The 10,833-nt window shown below is 50.1% G+C and overlaps 1 protein-coding gene across 1 annotated transcript in view; it reads right to left on the bottom strand.

The window, feature by feature from the left end:
• Positions 1-283: 283 nt before the first annotated feature.
• LOC149451885 (NACHT, LRR and PYD domains-containing protein 3-like) overlaps positions 284-10,833 on the bottom strand; it is a 64,326-nt gene continuing 53,776 nt past the window's right edge. Inside the window, exon 7 of the mRNA XM_089690037.1 lies at positions 284-933. Within this exon, the coding sequence (XP_089546163.1) occupies positions 828-933 (106 nt within the window). The 3' untranslated portion in view covers positions 284-827. The remainder of the gene's footprint in view (positions 934-10,833) is intronic.

Below are 10,833 nucleotides of genomic sequence, written 5' to 3'. Positions count from 1 at the left end.
TCCTGGAAGATGACACTAGATGTGTTCCTTTATACATGGATTGCTTTGTTTTGTCTGTTACTTGTTGCAGCTCATAAACACACTCTATAGTGTAGCCTCAGCTGGCCTTATATAGCAGTTGTTGTTTTCCTGAGAGGCCATTTATTATATGGGGGAGGGGAAGCCGGTACAGTAGGGGGTCACCCCACTGTCTACCTGACCCACCCATTAGATGTGGCCACATCTGGATGTCTGAAGTCATGTGGGAAGACAACACTGTCTTTGGTTAATGGGGATACATGTGTTTTTTTATTTCTGTGGTTTTTTATTTGAAAATATATTTGCTACACAAAAAATAATACAAATTATTTTTATAATAAAAATATTCAGTATTTTTGCCACTTAGTCTCTGAAGGTAACGTCTGTCCTTGTGGTGCGGAATCTCCTGTCTACCCATTGTTCCTTTATATGTTATGGAGAGCGCCCCCCACTGTCCGCACCGCACTGTCACCGTGTGTTCAGTGTCTTCTACTTGTGTAGGAAGAATCTTCATGTCATGAACAGGAATTTCCCAGCGTGCTGGTCTCACCAGTGGTGGCAGTCTTGGTGTGAAGATCCAAAAGTCACATTTTTATTTTGTAGTAATGAATACATTGAGGAGTAACAATACAATACAAAATGGAGGAATGGGAGGAAAGACAGATCCCCGCTCAGATCATTGCGGAATAACGGTCAGTAGATATCAGTCAGTAGACTCATCATCATCTGAATGTGAAGAAAAGGAAAATGATGAATAATCAGTGCCATGAACAGGAGAATCTGATATAATTCCATTCTGGACATTCTCTTCATATCAGGATCCGTGTATTACCTGAGGGGGAGGGGAGGACTTCCCACAGACCATTCTCTAATCTTCTTCTGTGTATAGATACCTTCCACCATCTTCCATCCCGTCTATGAAGAATAAAATGAGAGTGTTAGAGGAGGAAATGTTGCTGTGATGATGGAAAAGGGGGAGCTGGTGCTGAGCTCTGGAAGAAATGATGGACATTTTTATACACACTAATGGGAAGTATTCTTCTGTCTTCCTGGAAATGTGTGCGATGTGTAATGTACAAATCTGCAGCCGTACAATGTACATCAGTGGTCTCCTATGCTGGGAGGAGATCTGACGTAGATTGGATGTAGATGGTGGGATGTGGGATCTCATCTCTTCATAACTGACCCCAGTATGCAAATACACCAAACCATCCCCTCTGTCCTCACACTTTAGGGGTTTGATAAGTGTCCCCCATTTATAGGGCCCCACCACCTTCTAAACTACCCACCTAATACTGAGGGGTCCTCACCATGGCAGGGGCCCACACACTCATGGCCATCCAACCATTGGGATATCAGACTGTACGCCTGGTGTGCTGGGCTGTCATGGGTACAGGCTGTGGACACATCTGATTGGCTCAGTTATACTGACACATTGGACAGATAGCGGGGGATGGGGGGATTTTTAATGAAAGTTCTTTTTCTTTAAAGGTAAAACCTTGTGGAAGATTGTAGGACCCGACTAAGATTATTAGTGGTGGATCTGATATTCCTCATCCACCCATCTGTAATGATACAACTTGGGATGAGGAAGACATTCTCCATCATCTGGGAAATCTGTGACTGGCACAGGAAATCTCAATCATCTCTCTCATTATCTGTATAACTCCAGAGACCACCAATGGGTTCTACAGAAATGTGGGAACTGTTCTGGGCTCACAGAATGAAACAGGAAGGCCTGAACTCATCTCTACATGGACATGCTGGAAGACATTTTGTTCTGTATATTCTATTTCATGGTTTCTGAACACAGATTCTAAGAACATTCCAAGGTGGTTACAGCTTATGTTCCCAGGTTATAAATCTGGGGGAGGTATGGTGGGATCAGACGGCTACGAGATAAAGACTGGACATGACACCAAGTGGTAAGGTGAATGGATGAGTCCATGTCTAGATTGGACAAAGGACAAAAGAACTCTTCACAATGATTTGTTTACATGAACCTCAGAAGAAGAGTGCATATTAAACGTTACATTGTGTGTGGTGTTATCAGGGCCACTGTTAGGTCGCACGGGGTCCCATGATTTCTAACAGATGGGGCCCCCAAACCCCACCCCTGACCTCACCTCCACCCACCCATCCAAGCTGCTTTGTGCAAAACCATTACACAGAACAGGTAAGTATAATATGTTCGTTATTTTAATTAACCACTTGCCCTCCTGAGTATTTTTTGAGAACAAAACAATATTTCTGACTTTTTGCTATTGAACACATCCAGTAAAAAGTAAAAAATAAAAAAATCCCAATACGTGTAAATTAATTGGTTTACATGAAAGTTATAATGTTTACAGATGGTGGTAAAGATACTGGGATTTTTTTTTATTTAATTTTTTTTTGTATTTTTGACTAGTAATGGCGGTGATCAGTGACTTATAGTGGGACTGCGGCAGGTATTTTGACACTGAAGGGAACTGACTTGGTGTCACTGACATCCCCAGTGACACCAATACAGGGACCAGTGCTAAAAAAAAGCCCTGACACTGTACTAATGGCTCTGGGTAGGAAGGGGTTAACATCTGGTGCGATCAAAGGGTTAACTGTGTGCTGAGAGTGTTTAACTAGGGGGCGGGGTGTGTTACTAGGGGGTGGGGGATGTTACCAGGGGACAGGGTCTGTGTTACTAAGGGACGGGGTCTGTGTTACTAGGGGATGGTGTCTGTGTTACTAGGGGGAGGGTCTGTGTGCTTCACTTTACTCACACTGCTCTGGATGGCTGTGCTGTGCAGTGTGCCTGAGCTGACAGGGAGGAGGATTGTTAGTAAACAAAACAGTCATCCTCCCTGTTGGAGATTTTTGGGAATCACTGAGCGCCGACGAGTAATTACCGGCCGGGACCCGGTGATTGACAGCCGCGGCCACAAATGGCAGTGCGGGTAGGGCGCGCACACAGCTCATGCACGCCGCCTACCCAGAACTGCAAAATCACATGTATATACGTAATTTTTTGCACCCATGCCGCCCTAAAGCACTATTTCTGCTATGGGGAGGACGGGGAGCAGTTAAATTTTTTTTCCAATGACTTTAAGACACTTCTTAGCTGTAAAGTCATTTTCCTTTTTTGTGGTTTTCTTCCCCAGACAAATATGACATTTCCCGGCTCCTGTAGCCTCCTGGGATGTAACCCGTCACATATCCCAGGAGACTGCGGCAGCAGGGACATACAGCGGTGTATCATCAGGTGCTGGCTGCAAGAAAGAGAAGAGAAGGCGGCAACACAAGACCTGGCAAGTGGCAGTGGGGCAGCCAATCAGAACAATGCTGGAATTTCTGGGCATGTATGGTCATTGTGGATACACCAGCACAGTAAGAGGGGGGGTTACACAAACATTTCCACGCGGAGGAAGAGGAGAATGGCAAAGTGTTTCTTTAACCCCCTAAGCCCCCAGGCCTTTTCTCCATGAATCCCCTTAAGTAGCAGAATATTATTTTTTTTGGCAATGTGTTGGTTTGAAATATTCTATGTTTAGCATTTGCAGTCTTCCCAGCAATAGTACAGCATATGATGTGTTCAGTAAATAGATACCAAACTTGCCAAGATGAAATATTGTGCACATCTGGTAAATGGTGACAAAGTACCGTACCTAACATTGTCCATAGGGGGCGCTTTAATAGCCTTTACAGGTTACCAGTTTACAGTTAGGCAGGAGGTCTGGTGGCAGAATTATTGATTTTTTATGGGATTTGTTTTGTTTAACTTTACACCCTGTTCCAAATTATTATGCAAATGATATTTTTTCATTTGCCTAAATAATTTATGTAAATAACAGTCGGCAGAATTCTCAGGTGACAACTAGAAGAGGACAATTCAATTTTTATTGAACAAACCTCCTAATTAGAGATGAGCGAATCGAAGTAGGCGAAGTGGAATTCGTTTCGAATATTGGAAAATTTTCGATTCGTGCATCCGAAGTATGCTAGTTTTCGGATTCGGCGCGAATCAAAATTTTTCCTAAAATGGCGGCGACATGTGCGGCGACGGAGCGGGGATGTCTGGGAAGGCGCGCAGACAAGGCGCGCTGACCCATAATGCATTCATTAATGACATGTGATCGCATTAGCCAATCAGCAGCCAGCCAACCAGCACTGTGTAATGGTCGAGCTATAAATGGCGGCCATTTTAGAATTCTTCATTTGCCTGCAGTCATTCAAGAGAGGCAGACCGCTCTGTATTAGGGACAGAGTTAGGGCCACAGAAACGTTACTTGGGGACAGAGAAACGTTACTTAGGGACAGAGAAACGTTACTCAGGGACACAGAATTGTTACTGAGGGCCACAGAATCGTTACTTAGGGCCACAGAAACGCTAGTTAGGGCCACAGAATTGTTACTCGGGGACAGACACAGAATTGTTACTGAGGGCCAGAGAATTGTTACTGAGGGCCACAGAAACGTTACTCAGGGACACAGAATTGTTACTGAGGGCCACAGAACTGTTACTTAGGGCCACAGAAACGTTAGTTAGGGCCACAGAATTGTTACTCAGGGACAGACACAGAATTGTTACTGAGGGCCACAGAACCGTTACTTAGGGCCACAGAAACGTTACTCAGGGACACAGAATTGTTACTGAGGGCCACAGAACCGTTACTTAGGGCCACAGAAACGTTAGTTAGGGCCACAGAATTGTTACTCAGGGACAGACACAGAATTGTTACTGAGGGCCACAGAATTGTTACTGAGGGCCACAGAACCGTTACTTACGGCCACAGAATTGTTACTCAGGGACACAGAATTGTTACTGAGGGCCACAAAACCATTACTTAGGGCCACAGAATTGTTACTCAGGGACAGACACAGAATTGTTACTCAGGGACACAGAATTGTTACTGAGGGCCACAGAACCGTTACTTAGGGCCACAGAAACGTTAGTTAGGGCCACAGAATTGTTACTCAGGGACAGACACAGAATTGTTACTGAGGGCCACAGAATTGTTACTGAGGGCCACAGAACCGTTACTTAGGGCCACAGAAACGTTACTCAGGGACACAAAATTGTTACTGAGGGACACAGAATTGTTACTCAGGGCCACAGAATTGTTACTCAGGGACAGACACAGAATTGTTACTGAGGGACACAGAATTGTTACTGAGGGCCACAGAACCGTTACCTACGGCCACAGAATTGTTACTCAGGGACACAGAATTGTTACTGAGGGCCACAGAACCATTACTTAGGGCCACAGAATTGTTACTCAGGGGCAGACACAGAATTGTTACTCAGGGACACAGAATTGTTACTGAGGGCCACAGAACCGTTACTTAGGGCCACAGAAACGTTACTCAGGGACACAGAATTGTTACTGAGGGCCACAGAACCGTTACTTAGGGCCACAGAATTGTTACTCAGGGACAGACACAGAATTGTTACTGAGGGACACAGAATTGTTACTGAGGGCCACAGAACCGTTACTTAGAGCCACAGAATTGTTACTCAGGGACAGACACATAATTGTTACTCAGGGACACAGAATTGTTACTGAGGGCCACAGAACCGTTACTTAGGGCCACAGAAACGCTACTCAGGGACAAAGAATTGTTACTGAGGGCCACAGAACCGTTACTTAGGGCCACATAATTGTTACTCAGGGACAGACACAGAATTGTTACTGAGGGACACAGAATTGTTACTGAGGGCCACAGAACCGTTACTTAGGGCCACAGAAATGTTAGTTAGGGCCACAGAATTGTTACTCAGGGACAGACACAGAATTGTTACTGAGAGCCACAGAACTGTTACTGAGGGCCACAGAACCGTTACTTAGGGCCACAGAAACGTTACTCAGGGACACAGAATTGTTACTGAGGGACACAGAATTGTTACTCAGGGCAACAGAATTGTTACTCAGGGACAGACACAGAATTGTTACTCAGGGACAGACACAGAATTGTTACTCAGGGACACATAATCGTTGAATTAAAGAGTATGTCAGACAACATGCAGAGGAGTGGCAGAGGAGGCAATGTTTTAGGAGCGAGCAGACGTGGCTGCAGAGGAAGGGGTCGAGGCAGCACTAGTCGCAGCCAGAGGCCAGTGCTCCCGGTGTCATCCAGCGGTCGTGTCTCCACCGACATCCCTGCCGTCATCGATTGGTTGGCTCGGTCGTCTTCCTCTTCCCAGGTCACCTCTGACACCTACAGCCAACGGTCGGTGGGTACGTCAGACACAACCGTTAGTTGGCATGGCCCGGGAGCAAGCCCACTGAAATCACATGTCCTCTACCTGCCCCTGTCCTTTGCTGTTCCCTCACCAAGCAAAGTATCGCATGCTGTGGGCTCAGCCCCACTGTACAGTGAGGAAGAGCTAACAGAGGGCGGTCAGGAACGGGGGGAGACATACGCCTTTTCAGCACCCAGGCGAAGAAGTACTGGCGAGGAGAGTGGCTCGGTAGCCGGTCTAGAGAAAGGTCTGTCTCCTGACCCAGACGCAGCCGAGGGGGCTAGTAGTGAGGCGGAGACCCTACTTGATGATGAGGAGGTTGATCGCACTTGGCTGCCTCGTCGTCATCAGGTAATTTCTTCCTCATCATCAGGAGAAGAGGGTGCCAGCTTGGCAGCGAGTGAAACAGTCGGTGGGTTGCCCAGGAGGCAGCAGGGTCGCAGCAGTGTCAGTGGAGCCAAACGGCCATGGAGTAGAGCACCAGCTCCACTGCAGCCTACCACCACGGCCAGTAGTGGTGCCGGTGCGCACGGAGGAAGTAGCAGTCAGCCAGTGAGGAGTAGCGGGGGCAAAGTTTCCTACTCGGTGGTGTGGCAATTTTTCGTCAAGCCGCCCGAGGAAGTAAACGTAGCCGTATGTCGACTATGTGGCCAGAAAGTCAAGCGTGGCCAGGGGGCCCATGTTGGGACTACAGCGTTGCGTCAGCATATGCAGCGTCGCCATTTGGTGGCCTGGGAAAACCGTGATAAAGATACGGCGGTTCTGCCTGCCCCAGCCCCCGCTCCATCACCCGCTCCGTTACTTGCTCCGTCACCCGACGTCAATCGCCCTCTATCAGCCAGTCAAGGCTCCAACACCTCTGCTGAGGGGAGTTGTCGCTCGTTGGCATCTTCCGCTCGTTCAGATGCTCCTTTTCCTGCTACTCCTCTTCTCGGATTCCGTCAGCAGTCTTTCTTGGAATCCGTTTCCAAGAGACAACAGTTTGCGAGCACGCACCAGACGGTGCAAAAGCTGAACGTCCTCCTGTCCAAGTTGCTGGTGCTGCAGTCCCTCCCTTTCCAAGTGGTGGACTCAGCACCTTTCCGAGAAATGATGGCTTGTGCCGCGCCACGGTGGAGAGTGCCAAGCCGTCATTTCTTCGCCAAAAAGGCAGTGCCAGCCCTGCATTCACATGTAGAAGAGATGGTGGGCCAGTCTTTGAGCATGTCGGTCTCTGCCAAAGTGCACGGCAGCGCCGACGTGTGGAGCTGTAACTACGGTCAGGGACAGTACATGTCATTTACGGCCCACTGGGTGAACGTGGTGCCGGCACAGCCGCACCAGCAACTTGGACAGGTCACGACGCTTTTGCCTCCACGTTTGCACGTCCTTGGTCCAGCAAACATGTCCGCCTCTACCACCTCTTCTTCCGCCGTGTCCTCAGCCGCCACCCCCGTGCCAAGTCCCATTACCCGACCGGCATATCACATGTGCAGGGCGCAACGGTGTCACGCTGTGCTGCACCTGGTATGCCTTGGCGAACGTAGTCACACAGGGGAGGAACTTCTGAGTGTAATGAACAGAGAAATCGACAGATGGCTGTCTCCGCGCAAACTGAAAATCGGAACCATGTTGACCGACAACGGAAAGAACATGGTGTCTGCTCTGCGTCAAGGAAGGTTGTGCCATGCGCCATGCATGGCTCACGTGTTCAATCTGGTTGTCAAGCGGTTCCTAAAATCCACCATCCCACTGCAAGACATCCTTAAAATGTCACGTAAACTTTGCATGCATTTCAGCCATTCCTATACCGCAAAGCACACCCTCCTTGAGCTGCAGCGGCAGAACGGAATTCCACAGCATCGCCTGATCTGCGACGTTGCAACAAGGTGGAATTCAACCCTACACATGTTAGACCGCCTTTACGAGCAGCGAAAGGCCATCACCGATTTCCTGATGTTACAAGCGGATAAAGGTACTCCCCTGTGTAACTTAGATGTCAGCCATTGGCAGCTCATGCGTGACACCTGCCGCTTGCTCAGGCCCTTTGAGGAGGCCACGCTATTCGTGAGTCAGCAGGACTATGGGATGAACGACGTCATTCCTCTGTTGCACGTCCTGGAACAAATGCTGTTAACAATGGATGGTCAGGGTGCGGTAGACGTGGCGCACAGATCTCAACGCCACATGACCCCTGTGGGGGCAGGACAGGAAGAAGAGGAGGAGGTAGAGGAGGACATTTGTGCTCAGGAATTATTGAGTGAAATGGGTGGTTTTTCCACTCAGCGGACAGGAGTGGAGGAGCAGGAGCATCTGGTAGAGGAGGAGGAGGAGGAGGAGACAGAGGACCCAGACGCACCGTGGCAGTATGCTGTGGAGATGGAGGCAGGGAGTCCCTCGCATTCCTTGGCACAAATGGCCCATAGCATGCTCGGTTGCTTGCGTAGCGACAGCCGAATAATAACCATCATACAGAGGGATGACTTTTGGCTGTCCACCTTGTTGGACCCTCGCTATCGTTCCAAAATGGTGGCCTTTTTCACACCTGCTGAGAGGGAGGCCAAAATTACGTACTATAAAAACCACCTATGTAGTCAGTTGGTCTCTGCCTTTCTGCGCCAACGTCCATCCTCAGACACTGTGGGCCCTGTGCGCTCGCGTTCCGCTGCCATGGCAGCAGGGGAGGGGTGGGGTGGTAGGAGCAGTGGCAGCTCCACCAGCAGCGGCTGCCTCAGTCTGCAGTTGATGATGAGTAGCTTTCTTCACCAGCGCAGTGAGGAAACTACTAACCAGCCGCAGCAGCAGCAGCAGCAGCATCAGGTGGACCTGGAGCAGGACCTCAAACAACAGGCTTGGGCCTACTTGGACAGCACCCTGCCAACCGAGGTAGACAATCCTCTTGACTACTGGGCAACGAAACTTGACCTTTGGCCCCAACTAGCTGAATTTGCCCTTGAAAGGCTGTCATGCCCGGCCAGTAGCGTGGCATCGGAGCGCGTGTTTAGTGCGGCAGGAGGTATTGTAACTCCGCGGAGGACACGACTGTCCACCCAAAGTGTGGAGAGACTCACGTTTGTGAAAATGAATCAGGCGTGGATTATTCTGGATTTCAAACCACCAGTTCCTGACACAACTGACTAAATCCGCCATGAATCATGCCCCAAACATGTGCCACTTTCAGGTCTCCGCACACTGCTGCTGGGTTCCATTTTGTCATAGGGTGCTGGCAGATTACGGGCCTCCCATAGCTGCTGCCAGGTCCCTAATCTGCCATGGGCCCCTGTACCGCCTCCTCACGCTGCTGCAAGGTCCACAGTGTGTCATGCCATGTGCCACTTTCAGGTCTCCTCACACTGCTGGTGTGTTTCATTTTGTCATAGGGTGCTGGCAGATTACGGGCCTCACATTGCTGCGGCCAGGCCCCTAATCTGCCATGGGCCCCTGTACCGCCTCCTCACGCTGCTGCAAGGTCCACAGTGTGTCATGCCATGTGCCACTTTCAGGTCTCCTCACACTGCTGGTGTGTTTCATTTTGTCATAGGGTGCTGGCAGATTACGGGCCTCCCATAGCTGCTGCCAGGCCCCTAATCTGCCATGGGCCCCCGTACCACCTGGTCACGCTGCTGCTGGGTCCACAGTGTGACATGGGTCCCTGTACCGCCTCCCATTGCTCCCACTCTGCCATGTGCCACTTTCAGGTCTCCTCACACTCCTGCGGTTTTCCATTTTGTCATAGGTTGCTGGCAGATTACAGGCCTCCCATAGGTGCTGCCAGGCCCCAAATCGGCCATGGGCCCCCGTACCGCCTGGTCACGCTGCTGCTGTGTCCACAGTGTGACATGGGTCCCTGTACCGCCTCCCATTGCTCCCACTCTGCCATGTGCCACTTTGAGGTCTCCTCACACTCCTGCGGTTTTCCATTTTGTCATAGGTTGCTGGCAGATTACAGGCCTCCCATAGGTGCTGCCAGGCCCCAAATCGGCCATGGGCCCCCGTACCGCCTGGTCACGCTGCTGCTGGGTCCACAGTGTGACATGGGTCCCTGTACCGCCTCCCATTGCTCCCACTCTGCCATGTGCCACTTTCAGGTCTCCTCACACTCCTGCGGTTTTCCATTTTGTCATAGGTTGCTGGCAGATTACAGGCCTCCCATAGGTGCTGCCAGGCCCCAAATCGGCCATGGGCCCCCGTACCACCTGGTCACACTGCTGCTGGGTCCACAGTGTGACATGGGTCCCTGTACCGCCTCCCATTGCTCCCACTCTACCATGTGCCACTTTGAGGTCTCCTCACACTCCTGCGGTTTTCCATTTTGTCATAGGTTGCTGGCAGATTACAGGCCTCCCATAGGTGCTGCCAGGCCCCAAATCGGCCATGGGCCCCCGTACCGCCTGGTCACGCTGCTGCTGGGTCCACAGTGTGACATGGGTCCCTGTACCGCCTCCCATTGCTCCCACTCTGCCATGTGCCACTTTCAGGTCTCCTCACACTCCTGCGGTTTTCCATTTTGTCATAGGTTGCTGTATGGCTTGTGGCTCCAAACACTGGTTTTGGCCCCGTGACTGGCCAAATGAGTGAAGTGTGCGGTGATTCTAAGATCGACGGCACTCATCTGCATG

The sequence above is a fragment of the Staurois parvus genome, unplaced genomic scaffold (assembly GCF_062004578.1).
Source record: "Staurois parvus isolate SC_StPar_1 unplaced genomic scaffold, SC_StPar_1.0 ptg000512l, whole genome shotgun sequence".
Taxonomy (NCBI): domain Eukaryota; kingdom Metazoa; phylum Chordata; class Amphibia; order Anura; family Ranidae; genus Staurois; species Staurois parvus.
This window is presented reverse-complemented; position numbering and strand designations above follow the sequence as displayed.